The sequence below is a fragment of the Ascaphus truei genome, chromosome 4, assembly GCF_040206685.1.
Source record: "Ascaphus truei isolate aAscTru1 chromosome 4, aAscTru1.hap1, whole genome shotgun sequence".
Taxonomy (NCBI): domain Eukaryota; kingdom Metazoa; phylum Chordata; class Amphibia; order Anura; family Ascaphidae; genus Ascaphus; species Ascaphus truei.
Genome location: NC_134486.1, coordinates 224,804,689 through 224,822,618, shown reverse-complemented (window position 1 = coordinate 224,822,618; position 17,930 = coordinate 224,804,689). Strand labels below are relative to the sequence as shown.

General features: G+C 46.9%; 1 protein-coding gene across 2 annotated transcripts in view; it reads left to right on the top strand.

The window, feature by feature from the left end:
• Positions 1-17,930, top strand: part of LOC142493240 (protein unc-93 homolog A-like) — a 78,807-nt gene that overhangs the window by 21,748 nt on the left and 39,129 nt on the right. For both annotated transcript variants that reach the window (XM_075596927.1, XM_075596926.1), the window contains exons 2-3: positions 7,894-8,037; positions 17,763-17,930. The exon at positions 17,763-17,930 is cut by the window's right edge and continues 14 nt beyond it. In XM_075596927.1, the coding sequence (XP_075453042.1) occupies positions 7,948-8,037; positions 17,763-17,930 (258 nt within the window). In that variant the 5' untranslated portion in view covers positions 7,894-7,947. The remainder of the gene's footprint in view (positions 1-7,893; positions 8,038-17,762) is intronic.

Here is a 17,930-nt window from a genome sequence, read left to right as displayed (position 1 = left end):
GAAGAAGGGGGACACATCACCCGCTCCCCCCACGGGGGCAGCGCAACCTCACGGTGATCGGGGAAGAAGGGGGACACATCACCCACTCCCCCCTTCCCCCCCACGGGGGCAAGTCAACCCCCCTCCATCTCCTGCATGGGCAGGGAGGCAGGCACAGGGATCGGGGCAGAAGGGGGACACATCACAGCAGCAGATCGGGAGCAAGCGCACGTCACTGGGAGACTCATGAATATTCATGATCTTCCACTGACTGACGGAGCAGATTATAAACAAACCCCAGCTTTTAAAATGTCGCCAAATTTCGCCGATCAATACACAGAGAACGGATTGACCTGCAGCTATACAGTTCTTTAGTTAAGTAGAGATTGCACACATGAAACTATTAAAGTAAAAAAATAAATAAAATAAAAAAAGACTGAACTGCAGCTTTAATATCCCTCAGTTCAAACATAGGTACCAATGGTAGAGACTAATAACAATTTAGCACACGGCGGTGCTTTCTATCAGCATGATACAACCTTTCAAACTGCCACAGTGTCGATACACGGAGTCTGGCACTCCTCCTGCGATGACGTCACCACGTCCCACCCACGTTCAGTGACATCACCACGTGTACTGCCTAACGCGTTTCCCTCCCACCAGGGAGCTTCGTCAGAGGCTGGTATTTACACTGTGTATCGACACTGTGGCAGTTTGAAAGGTTGTATCATGCTGATAGAAAGCACCGCCGTGTGCTAGATTGTTATTAGTCTCTACCATTGTTACCTATGTTTGAACTGAGGGATATTAAGCTAGCTTTTGACCGAACTTATTAATGTAGTCAATGACTTTCATGACATTATAATGTTGGAATAATTATAAACTAATGGGTCACTGGCACGGAATCAATCCACTTACCTCTCACCATTCACTGTGCTGTGCATTGCACCCAACCTTAGGGCACTGTCCACTCTTTCTAATATAACTGTGTAATCCTTGTATTGCAATTAGATGAGTGTAAAATTATACAGTGATGTTAGAACTGTGTCATAATGTTTATGACGTTTATATATAGTGAGAACCAATTATATCTGGCAATATCAGCAGTTCACCAGGGTGTATATGCACAATAGGCACAGTCTATGGTGAGTAATTAGGTATGCTGTGTTACTGACCCATATCTCTTATATAGCATTGAGTGACATTCAGTCAGGACCACTGGTCTAACAATTATTCCAGCAACTAGTTACTTCACCTGTGGTAGGGACAATGTGCTTGTTGAAGTATTGATGTCAGCATTACTATTATAACTGCACACAGGAGTATACACTTATCCATTATTGTAGGATTATTATATATACGTATCCTATGATTACACAATAATGATGGGTATGGATTAATTAACAGAGTCTTATACTTGCACAACTTATCAATTAAGCTTCTTAATAACACGATACACACTGTTTAATTTTGGATATAAAGTTTAATGTATATGTGTACCATTATTTTAATCAAAGCACAATAAATGTTAAGTTTTAACAGCCTAGGTGTGCACCGTTAATGTGCTTCTTGCTAGGGAAAGTCTTTACAACATAAAGCCTTTTTCCTTCTCTGAAAATACATTTCATATCAGCACACAGGTAGCACCCGGTATCTATCTTGATATCTTAGGCTATAATCAATTTATACAAATGTCAAATTACATGCATCAGTGAGCGATATACTTTATATGGTTTTTGCTATAATATTCAGGGCCTCCTCGTAATTCTCATTCCATTTACTGTACACACTTTTGAGTGGAGACTCCCGGTTTCCTTGTGTGAGACTTCTATCTCTAGGTTGAGGGTGTAAAGCTCCTTTTGAGCACCTTTACGATCCATACTAAGCCTGCGGATATCTTTTTGAGATAGTTCCAGCTCCTCAGCGATACTGTGAAATTACTTTTTGGAGATTTCCAGTTCTGTGTGTCGACTGCTGATCACCTGGTTAGAAGCATCCAGCTCCATGCGGAGAGTATGAACCTCATTCTGTGATATGTCCAACTCTGTCTGGATACTGTTAATCTCCTGGCAAGACACATCCAGCTCTATATTGAGTGAATGGACCTCTTTCTGGAAGATGTCCTGCTCAGTACCTAGACTGTGAAATGCTTTCTGGTAGATTTCTAGCCCGTAATGGAGACTGCAAATCTCTACACGAGAGAGTTTGAGCTCCGTATTAAGGCGGTCAACCTCCTTTCGAGAGCCTCTGAGCTCTGCATCGAGACTGAGAGATGCCTTCTGAGATAGTCCAAGGTCTACACTGAGATGGAAGGCCTGCTATTGAGCCTCCTCCTGTTTCTGCTGCAAGTCAGCAATAATTTTGTTGCGAGCGCCTCTGTTTCTTTATGATGTCGGTATTAATAGCGTTCGCCGTATTCAGCTCAGTTGTCAGGTCTTTGAAGTCACTACATAAGCGTCGCTCCATGTTCATCACAGTTCCACAGTCAAAGGTAATTGTGAACAGATCACTCTGTAGCTTGGCATTAGCTTCTATCTCCTTTTTCAATCGTTCACAGAGGAGATCACAGTTATGCGTGGCAGTTTTCAGTTCATCTTCAGGGCTGGCCAAGGGACTGACACTTACTTGTTACAGCTCCACTTCCCTGGTAAAGTTTAAGGGTTTATCACTGTCAACACGGGACCGCCACTCCTCCCTGACTACAAATGTTAAATTACTCTCTGGATCAACATGCTTCCCATGTTTACTTATTTGGTATATCCCTTTATACCTTTAGTTTCTAAAAAGATGTTCAACCTTTTTTTGAAGCTATCTATTGTATCTGTCATTACAGTCTCCATGGGTAACGAATTCCAAATGATGTTTACTTCCCTTCCATCCAATGCCTGTTTAATGCAAGATAAGATCTTGTTTGACTTTGCAGTTACTGCATGACATTAGGCACTATAGTTACCCCTGCTGTCTACAAGCACTCCTAAATCCGTCTCCATCAAGGATTCTCCTAATTTGTCCCCATTTACCATAATTTGTAAGTTACCTGTTTATTCTTGTTTCCCAAATGCATAAACTTACATTTATCTGTATTAAACCTCATTTGCCATTTACCTGCCCAAGTTTCCAAATCTATCCTTCTAGATGGAAATTACATCCTGCTCTGATTCTACTTCCTTACACAATTCAGTTTCATCAGCAAAGATGGAGACTTGCTCTCTATGCCAACCTCAAGGTTATTAATAAACAAGTTAAAAAACAGGGGTCCCAGTAACAATCCTTGAGGTACGCCACTCACAACTTTAGCCCAACTTGAAAAAGTTAATTTTTCTTTCTGTTGTCTATCCTTCAACCAGTTTTCAATCCACGTACAAATATTTTTAGCGAGTCCAATTTGCTTTAGTTTTTACACTATACTGTAGCCTCCTTTGTGCATATCTTTCATGTAGCACCAAAATAAGTGCATATATCTGTAGTAGCTCCCTCCCCTTGAATTCCTTTAAAAGCAGAGCACGTCCACTTCTTGGTTGACAGTTTAATGTTCCTTGTGGAGCACACCTGAGATACCTGTGAGATATACTAGATTAGCTACATGTCTGAGCAGTGAGCAGCTCAAAAGTATCGTGACAGTGATATTACCCCATCAGCTGGAATAGCTCATACTGCTATAGCTGTGCCCTAGAAAAGCTGTGGTTGTGGGTTCTAGTCATATTGGATTTGACACCATTCTAGTCATTAGGTTAGTGCCTTACACCTTACACTTATTAACTCTATATAGTTGGTATGGAAATCATTTTTGGAAATGTGGGACTCGTTTAAATATAATTTGCATAGCCAATAGTATATATCCCAGCCAGGTACCTCTGGTATGATCCATTTTCAGCACAGACATGTCTCCCGAAGTTATTTAGAGGGAGATTTGAGGGGATATATATCAACTATTAAATTGAAAGTGTCACTCATTTTAAGGGAAGGGGGGGACAGATGGGTAAAAATAATTTGCGGGAAACGGATTTGGACTGTTCCTCCTATCCCTAGTGATGAGGGTTGGAGGATGGATTTTGATTTCAGAGCTAGCAAAGATGATGGGGAAATGCTTAAAATTTAAAGGCAACGTTCAGCGAAGATTAATTCAGCCAGCTAGAGTGAGACAGGTTGAAAGTCTGGGCTTTAATTGCTTCTCCCCCACACGACCATTACAAGTTTTGTCTACCAATTGTCCTGTGTATACCTTGGTAATGAATCAGTATTGATAACAATTAATTGAATTAGGAACTTTGGCTCAATTACGTGTAGGGTGGAGGGAAAGAGGCCAAAAAAGCTGTTGTATCGTTCAAAGACTGTTCAGCAGCATGCAGGACATGAAAGAAAACGATATGGAGGAAACCTGTTAGGAATCATGCCCTTCCTCTTGGTATTCTAAAGAATGTAACAGTGTGTATATATATATATATATATATATATATATATATATATATATATATATATATATACAGTGTTCGACAAACCTATACATTTGCTCGCCCCGGGCGAGTGGATTAAACATCGTGGCGAGCTCCTATTCGCCCAAGCAGCACACAAGTGGTACTAGGTGGCGAGTAGATTTTTTTGTTCGGCGAGTAGATTTTTTGGTGATTTGTCGACCACTGTGTATATATATATATATATATTTCTCAAACCGTTGTATGTGAGTCTGGTTGTCCTGTCCCTAGGGGCAATCGCATTGGACCTTTGGCCCGTCACTCCGCCTCAGGCCAATGAGATTGCTCCCTTGGCCCGCCCGCCCCCGCACACCTCTCATTGGCCTGAGGCGGACTGACGGGCCAAAGGACAGACACAGACACACACACATGCTCTCTCTCTCCCCCCCCTCTGTCCCCCACATCACGTGCGCCACCCTGCACCGGCTCCCGGACGGAGTGGAAGCGCGGCGCGGCCCTCCTGCCACAGCCGCCAACTTCAGGCTCCTCCCCCCTCGCTCTCAACCGGCTCCCGGACGGAGGGGAAGCGCACCGCGGCACTCCTAACCCAGCCGCCAGCGCTCCCTTACCTCCCCGGCGCTCCCTTACCTCCCTGGCGCTCCCTTACCTCCCCGGCACTACCTCCCCGGCCGCTGGCGGGCCAAGCAGCCTCCTCGAATCTACGCCAGTCCCACTCTCCACCACCTCTCACTCCCGTCGTGTGTGTGTGTGGAGAGGGACATTTTACTCCTGCCAACAATTTGTGCCTCACTTTCACCCCTATCCCTGCCCTCCCCCCTACCCCTGCCCTTTCACCCCCCCTACCCCTGCCCTTTCACCCCCCCCTACCCCTGCCCTTTCACCCGCCCTACCCCTGCCCTTCAACCCCCCCCACCCCTGCCCTTCACCCCCCCACCCCTGCCCTTCACCCCCCTACCCCTGCCCTTCACCCCCCCTACCCCTGCCCTTCACACACCCCCTACCCCTGCCCTTCACATCCCCCCCACCCCCCACACTTGCCCCCCCACCACCTGCCCTTCACCCCCCAGCCCTTCACCCCCCCACCCCCTGCCCTTCACCCCCCCAACCCCTGCCCTTCACCCCCCCAACCCCTGACCTTCACCCCCCAACCCCTGCCCTTCACCCCCCCCTACCCCTGCTCTTCACCCCCCATGCCCTACCCCTGTACTTCACCCCCCACCCCCTACCCTTCACCCCCCACCCCTGCCCACCCCCCACCCCTGCCCTTCACCCCCACCCCCTGCTCCTGCCCTTCACCCCCTACCCCTGCCCTTCACCCCCTGCCCTTCGCCCACTGCCCTTCACCCCCCACCCCCTGCCCTTCACCTCCCACCCCTGCCCTTTGCTCCCTGCCCTTCGCCCCCACCCCCTGCCCTTCGCCCCCACCCCCTGCCCTTCGCCCCCACCCCCTGCCCTTCGCCCCCCCACCCCCTGCCCTTCGCCCCCTGCCCTTCGCCCCCCACCCCCTGCCCTTCACCCACTTGCCTTCGCCCCCTGCCCTTCTCCCCATGCCCTTTGCCCCCCACCCCCTGCCCTTCGCCCCCACCCCTGCCCTTCACACACCCCCTACCCCTGCCCTTCACACCCCCCCCACCCTTGCCCCCTCCACCCCCCACACTTGCCCCCCCACCCCCTGCCCTTCACCCCCCAACCCCCTGCCCTTCACCCCCCCAACCCCTGCCCTTCACCCCCCCAACCCCTGCCCTTCACCCCCCCCCTACCCCTGCTCTTCACCCCCCATGCCCTACCCCTGTACTTCACCCCCCACCCCTGCCCACCCCCCACCCCTGCCCTTCACCCCCACCCCCTGCCCTTCACCCCCTACCCCTGCCCTTCACCCCCTGCCCTTCGCCCCCTGCCCTTCGCCCCCTGCCATTCGCCCCCCACCCCCTGCCCTTCACCCCCCACCCCTGCCCTTCGCTCCCCACCCCTGCCCTTCGCCCCCACCCCCTGCCCTTCACCCCCACCCCCTGCCCTTCGCCCCTGCCCTTCGCCCCCCTACCCCTGCCCTTCGCCCCCCACCCCCTGCCCTTCACCCACCTGCCCTTCGCCCCCTGCCCTTCGCCCCATGCCCTTTGCACCCCACCCCCTGCCCTTCGCCCCCACCCCTGCCCTTTGCCCCACCCCCTGCCCTTTGCCCCCCACCCCCTGCCCTTCGCCCCCCTGCCCTTCACCCCCCACCCCCTCCCCTTTGCCCCCCACCCCCTGCCCTTCGCCCCCAGCCCTTTGCCCCCCACCCCCTCCCTGCCCTTTGCCCCCCACCCCCTCCCCGCCCTTCATGCCCCCCACCCCCTCCCCGCCCTTCACCCCCCGCACCCACCCCGCCCTTCACGCATCCCCCCTTCCCACCCCGCCCTTCACGCACCCCGCCCCTGCAATCCCGGGCAACGCCGGGTATATCAGCTAGTATATATATATATATAATAGGAATTTAGCTGCCCCCCAAAAAAAGACTGTCTGGGCAGCAATGTACACACACAGTGGTAACCAGAAGCGAGAGTGAAGTTAGGCAGCTGGGGGGAGGGAAAGCGGCTGGGTGTGAGTAAGTTAAACCATAAAATGGAGAAAAAAAAGGAGCGTGGCTTTCCCAAGGAGGGAGGACGGTTGGTATGGTGAAGCTTAGGTTTCCCGGAAAGAGAGGAGGATGGCCAGGTGAGCAAAGTATAGTTTATGGTTGGTGATGAATACATCAGGGGAGCACGTGAAGCATAGATTGCCCGGGAAGAAGAAGTAGGAGTGCGAGAGGGCCAGACACGACAGGAATCCGTTCTGGAAGTAGCGTCGGATAGTGAAACCATTACAAAGTGAGTCCCATGTTAATCAGTGGCGATGAGCGTTGCATAACGCATTCAGGTGAAGGATAACGTAGGATAATGCATTCCGGCGTCGAAAAACGTCCCATAAGGTTGCGTTGGATATGCCATTCATTGTAAAGTGAAACGTTGGATAACGAGGACTACCTGTAGACTGCAGGATTGCATTCTGATATCACAACTAGTGAAGGAGGCTGGGAAATGCCTGATATTTAAAGGCAAAGCTCAGCTGGGATTAATTAAGCAGCCTGTAGTTGCAGGGCAGGCTGATATTTCTACTTCCCCACGCAACAATTATAGGCTTTAGCCTTCCAAATAGTGCATTTGTGTCTCACACACAGAAATGATCACAAGTACCAAAGTGACTTTTAAAGGTTAGTTTTATTTACAAACTGGATTTCAGCCCAAAGGGCCCATCCCTAATCCTTTCCTATGTTATTATGATTTAAAAAATTAAGAACTGAATAGTCAATCAAAATATTCAAAACTCAAGTATGTGCTTTTATCTAAGAAATAAACAGTAATCTTTGGACTCTGAAACACTCCAACCAGTTTGCACATTTTAAACTATTTCCAATTTGTTCCCATTGCGTTACTTTTGCTTGTGTCATGGTATTTTTTTCTCCAAGTTTTTATAAACAGCATCTGAAGAACAGTTTGACACCTGTCAGGAACTTGAAAGAATGGATATAAAACCTCTTAAGAACATCTTAATTGTTTCCTTTGGATTTCTGCTCTTGTTTACAGCATATGGAGGACTTCAGAGTTTGCAGGTAACATAACGGAATGTGAAATGTGTTTAAATTTTTTTTGTTTAGATGGATCTATTTAAACAGTGTAGATATACAAATGTAGCACAGCTATTAAAGGAGTTTAATCTCACTACTGTGTTTGATTCCTTTCAATTAAGTGGAAATTGCTGTGCATAGTAGCATTGACTTCAGGTACATTTTTTTAAACTTTATTTATTAACAGGCTTTGTAACAATACAGTGAGATACATTTTCATATATACACAAATAACAAAGTAGTGCAAAATAGCCAAATAGGAACATAACATGCATATTATAGTAAATGCACATATCAGGTGTATATATTATTGTGTACATACATCACGTAAATTATAAAGCCCTTTTTTGTCTCTCTTGTTATTTCAACATGTTATTAATATTGTGAATAGGAAGAGAAGAAATTAAACTTTAGCCGCTGGGATGAAAATATTGTGTGACAGATTTCTACTAAAATACCAGCAAACCGGAGCCTCATAATAATAAGGATAGTACAGACTGGATCCAACCCACTAGGAGACTGGAGGCAGAATATGATAACTCTAAACTGAGGTTGTAGAGATTTTGTGTGACAATTCACAAGCTATCAGATGTTAAAGGTCCTCATATATTGAGTTACCTGATGTGTCAGAATAATAAAAACTAATATTAAATCCTCAGCATTTTTAACCTAAAATATTCTTTACAGTTAAATAGTCTCCAGAGCAGTGAGATGTAGTGAGGCTTAATAACACATTTAACAGAACAATAAACAGGTAAAGTGAACTTCTCCCAGAGTCTTACAGTATGTTTTAACAAGGTGAGCAGTCATGTGGAGGCATTAAGAAAACATACTGTATTACTGTATAATATTATAAAACAGCATAGAACAGGAACACAACAAACACAACTGTGTCTAGGACCCTGCAATAAGGAAACCTGTTATATCCACATAGACACTGCAGCTCACCCAGAGTTTGACTTTAACTCTTTAGCAGTGATGAATGATATGATTGTCTATAATATGGGAGATTATTCATGAAGGAAAGAGGAGCGTCCATAGCGTGCGGATCCACCATGAAGACCTGGCCTCCCTGTAAACAGGAATAAGGTGGTCATGTGCCGCCATTTCCATGCTGCCGGCGGTAATCGGTGGTATAGCACGTCCTCTCTCGGGGGTCAGCTCTGGGGCATTTTCAAAAGTAAAAGTTTATGGTGGAGAAGGAAGAGAGAAACCTTTCTCTTGTAGAATTTTGAAGTGATCATTTTCCGGCTCAGTGCGCTCACCAAGGCCCACTGCGCGGCGTGCCCATTTTATAAAAAAAAAGTCAGAAGTAAAAAATGCCGGCGATACTTCGTGCATGCGCAGGGAAGCAGGGGATATGGCCTGCTGCCTGTGGGCCCGCTCCCCCCCACACCCTCCACGCACCCTCCCCGCTCCCAACGTGGGATGGAGGGGAAGCGCCGTTGCGAGACCACGCCTGCCAACACAGCTTCCTCCACACACCTGCCAACACAGCTTCCCCCGCGTGCGCCAACACAGCTTCCCCCACGTGCGCCAACGCATATTCCCCCGCATGCGCCAACACAGATTCCCCCGCGCGCACCTCCTGCCCCGGGCAGCAGCCGCGGAATTAGCTCGCCAGTCTCGCCCCCCCCCCCCCGAGCCTCCTACCTCCTGTGCCCCCCCCCCCACAGCCTAACTCGCATCTGGCGGGCAAGGAAGCAGGAAGCAGCATCCACCCAGTCAAGGTCAGTCACCCACCCAGGCACCCATCCAGTCACTCACCCACCCACTCATTCACTCACTCATCCACCCTCCCAGTCACTCACTCCCCAAACCACCCAGTCACCCACCCAGTAACTCACTCACCCACCCACCCAGTCACTCACTCACTCAACCAACCAGTCACTCAGTCAACCCAGTCACTCAGTCACCCACCCAGTCACTCAGTCACTTACCCACCCAGTCACTCAGTCAAACCCACCCAGTCACTCAGTCAAACCCACCCAGTCACTCAGTCACCTACCCAGTCACTCAGTCACCCACACACCCACCCACTCAGTCATTCAGTCACCCAGTCACTCAGTCACCCACACTGTCACCCACTCACCCACCCAGTCACTCAGTCGCCCAATCAGTCACTCACCCAGTCACTCACCCACCCAGTCACTCACCCACCCAGTCACTCAGTCAGACCCAGTCACTCAGTCCCCCACCCACCCACTAAGTCAATCAGTCACCCACTCAGTCACTCAAGTCACTCAGTCAAGTCACTCAGTCACTCAGCCACCCACCCACCCAGATACTCAGTCACCCATCCACCCAGTCACTAAGTCACCCACCGACACAGTCACCCACACACTCAGTCACCCACCCAGTGACTCAGTTGCCCAATCAGTCACTTACTCACTCACCCACCCAGTCACTAACTCACCCAGCTACCCAGTCAGTCAAGTCACCCACCCAGTAACTCACTCACCCACCCAGTCAAGTCACCCACCCAGTCACTCAGTCACTCACCCACCCAGTCACTCAGTCAACCTACCCATTCAATCAGTCACCCACCCACCCAGTAACTTAGTCACCCACCCAGTCACTTATTCACCCACCCAGTCACTTAGTCACCTACCCACCCAGTCACCCACCCAGTCACTCAGTCACCCACCCAGTCAATCAGTCACCCAATCAGTCACCAACCCACCCAGTCACTCAGTCACCCACTAACCCACTAAGTCACGCACCCACCCATTCACTCACCCAGTCACCCACCCAACTCACTCACTCAGTCACACACCCAGTCACTTTGTCACCCACCCAGTCACTCAGTCACCCACCCAGTCACTTAGTTGCCCACTCAGTCACTCATCCACTTAGTCACCCAGTCACTCAGTCACCCACCCAATTCAACCCAGTCACCCACCCAGTCAACCACCCAGTCACTCACCCACCCACCCAGTCACCCACCCAGTCACCCATCCACCCACCCAGTCACTCAGTCCCCCACCCACCCACTAAGTCACTCAGTCACCCACCCAAGTCAACCCAGTCACTCAGTCACCCATCTCACCCAGTCACACACTCAACCACCCACCCAGTCACTCAGTCAGACCCAGTCACTCAGTCCCCCAACCCACTAAGTCACTCAGTCACCCAGTCACTCAGTCACCCACCCAAGTCAACCCAGTCACTCAGTCACCCACTCAGTCACTCACCCAGTCAATCACCCAGTCACTCAGTCACCCAACTCACCCAGTCACACACTCAACCACCCACCCAGTCACCCACTCAGTCACTCAGTCACCCACCCAGTCACCCATCCACCCACCCAGTCCCTCACTTACCCACCCACCCATCCAGTCACTCAGTCACCTATCCACCCATCCAGTCACTCAGTCACCCACCCAGTCACCCACCCAGTCACTCGGTCACCCAACCCAGTCACTCACCCACCCAGTCACTAACTCACCCACCCACTCAGGCAGTCAGTCACCCACCCACCCAGTCACCCTCTAAGTCAGTCAAAGTCAGTCACCCACCCAGCAGTCACCCACCCACTCATCCAGTCAGTCACCCACCCAGTCAGTCACCTACCCACCCAGTCAGCCACCCACCCAGTCAGTCACCAAGTCAGTCAAGTCAGTCACCCACCCGGTCGGTCAGTCAGTCACCAACCCAGGCAGGAAGTCACCTGTCTTTTGTTGAAAATATAAAAATAAACAGATTGCATTGTAATGGTTTTTTCTGTATTATAATAAGAAGAATTGTTAAGTAAAAGTTGCGCGCTAAAAAATATTTTTCAGTGGAAGGTGTGCTATGGGGGGGGAGGGGGCTTATCCTGCTCCTTTCATTTGTCCTGGGCCCCATGATTTCTGTTGGCAGCCCTGTCTAGACACTCCTGACGAGGCCATATTAGTTTTCTGGGTGAAACGCGTAGAGTGAAGTTTGGCCACACAGGCAAGCCGTCTCACATCTCGGGAGCAACAGCAGAGGTGACGTCAGACGCTCTGACGGGCGCGACGGAGCAAATATACAGTTCCCGCAAAGACTTCACAGTTATCTGGAGGCATCCGACTGAAGGGAGGCGGTGAGAGACATCGCGGTGCGGTGACCCTGTTATTTACTATTGAGTGATGTATGCCTTTTTTATGCACAATTGTGAGTGCGCATTTTATATTTTATACATAAAGATCTAATTTACTTAATTAATCTGTGCTATCTAGTCTTTCTATCTCTCCTTATTGTTGACTCATTCCCCTCTGTGCCATTGGATGGGAGTCCTGATAAGCACATATCCTCTGAAAACGGTAGCAGCCCCCCTTGCAAGTGCCTTTATATCTTCTGTATCCTGTGAGTAGGCTGTGCATACAGCCAAGATTACGGACATTATCATACTGTATCTCAGATAATCCAAACACCTGCACTTATATTGTTTGCGTTGTTTGTCTTCTTTTCCCTTACATGCTCCCCCTGGATTGTTTGAGAAATATCCTTAAGTCTTGGAACCCGTGAAGACAGGTCCCAACAGAGGGTTTGAGCTGGGATATTAGACCTTATATTTCACTTTATTTGTCACGATTGAATTAGTTCCTATGTGTTGTGTTATTTAGCTTAACACTTTATTGCTATTATTCACTTAATGGTGTTCGCACCTCTTTTATCACATTCATGTATTCACTATGGCAGCAATGGCTATACATACTGCGCTATATGAATGCACACAGCTGTCTCTCGCACACATACTAATTCACAATGTAATTTCATCCCTATATACCAATAGGGACTACATACAGTAGTATCCACACACACTTATAATATTGCAACACCCTCTTACATTTCTACACCTACAGTATCCACACCATTGGAATACACTCCCACTCCACACACCTTTTGTAAAGCACTGTATACACTGTGGGCGCTTTATAAATATATATTTACATATACACATAAACACACACACACACATACACAGACCCTTACATCATGATCATTCAGGGATCATTTAACACCTCAAGTCATAAATTGCATACAGCACAGGGGGGAGGGATAGGTTTCAGTCACAGATAACATATCTATCTATCTATCTATCTATCTATCTATCTATCTATCTATCTATCTATCTATCTATCTATCTATCTATCATATTTACAGTTGCTTTATGCTTTACTGTGGAGGGTTTTTGTCACTTTTTTTACCCACCATAACCTTAATGACAGTGGTGATTACCTAGTCTAGTCTCAAACCTGCTAGCCATTAAGACCAGCCTCACACTGATGATACCCATCAAGGTTGAAACATGTATGTGAGTGGGTCTAATGGCTTTGCATCTCATCCCAGCCTCTGTCTAAAAGCTGTGTTTAAAACAGCATGCATTGGCTTGAGGATTGGCTTGTGTAATACAGTACAAGCTTGGGACAAAAGGTGGCACTGAGTGCTCATGTGCATGTCATTTCCCAGAATCCCTTGCTGCAGTGGAAGCGCTGTATGCTGGGTGACCATGGGGAAAGACAGGGTTGCAGACCTGTCTAAGACATGCAAATGAACATACAGTAATATTTACAGTTGCTTTATGCTTTACTGTGGAGGGTTTTTGTCACTTTTTTTACCCACCATAACCTTAATGACAGTGGTGATTACCTAGTCTAGTCTCAAACCTGCTAGCCATTAAGACCAGCCTCACTCTGATGATACCCATCAAGGTTGAAACATGTACTGTATGTGAGTGGGTCTAATGGCTTTGCATCTCATCCCAGCCTCTGTCTAAAAGCTGTGTTTAAAACAGCATGCATTGGCTTGAGGATTGGCTTGTGTAATACAAGCTTGAGACAAAAGGTGGCACTGAGTGCTCATTTGCATGTCATTTCCCAGAATCCCTTGTTGCAGTGGAAGCGCTGTATGCTGGGTGACAATGGGGAAAGACAGGGTTGCAGACCTGTCTAAGACATGCAAATGAACATACAGTAATATTTACAGTTGCTTTATCTATATGTGTATATATATATATATATATATATATATATATATTCAATGGAGAGTAGTTGGCACTGCCTTGAGAAAGGTCCCCCTGTGAGGACGAAACGTTGGCATTTGTGCCACCTACTAATATACACCTACTAATAAAATCTTTTTGAAAATTACCTCTGAGTGCTGTCTCGTTCCTACTGCGTTGCTGCGGCTGCACCACTGCTGTGAGGAACACCCCTACCTATATATATATATCTTACAGGTAAATTAATGAGATAGCATAATACAAAAATAGCATAAATAACATTACCAAATACGTAAAGCTCTAAAACAGGTGTCAGTTCCTAGCAACATCACTTACTGTATACATATAATTATAATTCCTGTATCAATACCTCTGGTGAGATTAAAGAAAGGGTAACCGGATCTGTGAGTTCAATGAGAATCACTGAAACAGGTGCAGTACCCGGGTACTCATTACCGTGAAGTAAACAGAGCCGGTTATAAATGTAACATCAGCAGTCTAAATATGAACCATGGAACCATTATAATGTAAATGTTTGGGTAATGTAAGGCACAATTCATAATACTGTAGTGTTCAAAATTGCAGACAACCAATTGCAGAAATGCAGGATAATATCTGGTTAGCAATTAGGCACTATATCATGAAGTGAGGTGAAAATATTCATGTGAGCGTGAGATAATGCCAGACAATGGTTTTTCTATAAATCTCTCCTCCTTATCTGAAACATGGAATGTCCATCTTTCGTTGACAAGTATATGCTTCACTTGATCCTTAACGACATCCACTGATCTTTGTCACCCTGAATTCAAGTCCTACCTCTTGGTCCACCCCCACCCCCCACACACAATTTACTTTCAGATTTCTTTTTCTATCTAACTGAAAAATTAGATGTTATACCGGATATATTTTTTCTAATATTCAAACACCTCTCTCTCCCTCTCCCTCTCTCCCCCCTCTCTCTCTCTCTCTCTCTACCCCTCTCTCCATCATTATTTTTCCCGCCCCTCTCTCCCAGTTACTCCCACCTCAGCCCCTGTCATTTTCATTCCCCACTCTCTCCCTATTCTCTCTCCCCCTCCCTCATTCTCTGTCCTCCATTTTCTCTTCCCTCTCTCTGTCATTCTGCCCCCTATATGTCATTCTCCCCCCTCTCTCTGTCAGTTTCCCCTCCCTCTCTCTGTCATTCACCCCCCCTCTCTGTCATTCTCTCTCCCCCTGACATACACACAAACATACACATACACATTGGACAGCCATAGAAAACACGCACACACACACCAGGGCAGAGCACACAGTGACACCCTCACCTCTCTCTTGTCCATGCTATTTCCTCCTCTGCTTGGACTCGCCCCCATTCTCCTTACATCTTCTCCTGATTGGCTACTGCTGGGTAATGCAGCCAATCAGGATGGAGAAAGCTGCCCAGCTCTCTCTGTGCTCTGGGAACCCCCCCCCCCTGCAGTGTTAGAAATGTGCCACCCAAAATTCTGGTGCCCATCGTGGCCGCCTATTTTGCCTAAAGGTTGAACCGGCCCTGGTAATAGGCAGTCAGCATTCTGTAGTGTTCTTAATATCCCACAGAATCTGATTTCTGGTTATTAGTGTAGCCATGTCTGATTTTGGCTACTAGCAGGCCCTCCCTGACATGCAAGCCCTGATAACAGTGCAGGCAGTGTCAGGACCAATCCAGGGTTTTCCCCACAGTAATCAGCTTCTTTCAGTGACAGGGGAGGAGGTGGGCTAAGGCATGTGTTCTGCCCAATCAAGGGCTCAGACCTTGGACCTTCCTCCTCGTTCTTAAGGGGCTGCACTTCCTAAATTTAGTGAGTGTCTCTCCCCCTTGAGAGAGACAGGACTCACATAGAGGTGTAATGAGCACTGGCACCTGCTGTCCACTCCCCTTGGGGGAGTGGGAGGAAGTTCCTTACCTCTGACTCTATTAGGGAGTCAGGAGAGAGTTGGGACTACCCTTGGTGCCCTAGGCCAGGGGTGGATGTCTGGGGACCATCCTAAGGTTGAAGACCAATTGACTGTGAATGCAGATACCGGTTATACTGTGTATGCAGAGGAAGAGAGATAATAAAGTATTCCTGTTCAACTATACTCCTGACGGGTGTGCAATCTACCACCGGGGAGTAGTGTAAATTCTCCTGCATGGATTGCATCATCTTCCTGGAGCCTGCAAGGGATGGAGGCGCTGACACCCATGAGCTAAAGAGCAAGTATCTACCCCAGAAGCCTGTCCTGATGTCCCCACTACCACCAGTGGATGACTCGGCATCCTGTAAACCAGCAGGTATCCAACACTACACACCTGGTACAGGAGAATCTCACAGAGGGTAGGGTAAACACCATCACATTACAAACAATTCACAGTCTAGCTAGTAACCCTCCATAAGTGTTAGAGTACATGCTCGGCGTGCTGGCGCGCAAGTTTGACAGCACATATACATCATAATGGTTCCATGGTTCATATTTAGACTGTGTGCTGACATTAAAATTATAGCTAGCTCTTTGTCTTACTTCACGGCAATGAGTACCTAGGTACTACACCTGTTTCAGTGATTCTGACTGAACTCGCTGATCCGGTTACCTTTACTTTAATCTCAACAGAAGTATTGATGCACAAATTATAATTATAAAAAGTAAGGAAACAGTGTCCCAAAAATACAACTGCATGGAGTCAAACATTGTTTTCTTCAGCAAGAAAGATGCTTAACCCCATAGAGTGTGTCCACACTCGGCAGTATAAAGGAACAAACAAAAAAGGGGTAGCAATCAATCCTATAATAAGCATATCACTCATATATAAGTAGTAAATCCAAATAGGCATCAAGCTGTACACATGGCTTTAGTGTTGAAAAAGATACCTTTATTCAAAGGAACATAGCACACAGCAAGTGACGTTTCAGGCCCATACACACCGAAACATAGGGCCTAATGTTTGCTTATTGGACCTAATAAATTCTCTATGGTTTTCTATTGCTGCGCCATGCTGGCATTTTGGATCACAGCCGATATATATATATATTGTATATATAAAATGTATGTATTGATACACATTAAATATATAAAATAAATAAATCATTCTATGAAATCTGTTCAATAAGCTGCAATAGTAAAGTGAATAGCTTTGTATTGTACTATGAATATACATTCTAAAGACTGGGACATTTACTATAAATGGAATTTTCTATGAAGTTGCTTAATACTTAGCACTGCTTAGTAAATATGGCCATTCATTCTGATATGTTACTGTATCATTAACTGTAGCTAAGTATCATGAACTTTTAAACTTAATAACCACTGTACATTGTGAATGCAGAATTCTGTATCGCTATGAAAACATCACATGTCTTACATTGCCATATTGTTTGTTAATCAGCTTTCAGTGCTTCCTGCTAATTATATTTATTTTATTTTCTGCTGTGTACTGAATTATGTTTTGCAATATCTTATTGTTCAGTTTGACATGTTTGTTCAGGAAATTAATTCTTAAGATCACTCATATTTATCATAGAAATTTTAAAAAGGGTAATTTCCCCTTAATAAATGACATGATATGGAAAATTGTATATGGATGCAATTTCTCATATCATGTAGTTTATTAAGGAAAAATGATATATATTAGTGAGAAATGTGTTTTGGACATATCCCTTCATAAAGGTGTATTTCCCTTCATATCCCTTGATAAAGCATGTGTATTTTTATCATAACTTCATTTTTGTCTATATCTCTACAGAGTAGCCTTAACCCTGAGAAAGGCTTGGGAGTTACTTCGCTGAGTGTTGTCTATGGATGCCTTATCCTGTCTTCACTGTTCCTTCCTCCTGTTATCATTAAGAAAATTGGCTGCAAGTGGACTATCGTGGCCTCAATGTGCTGCTACATCACATATTCAGTGGGGAAT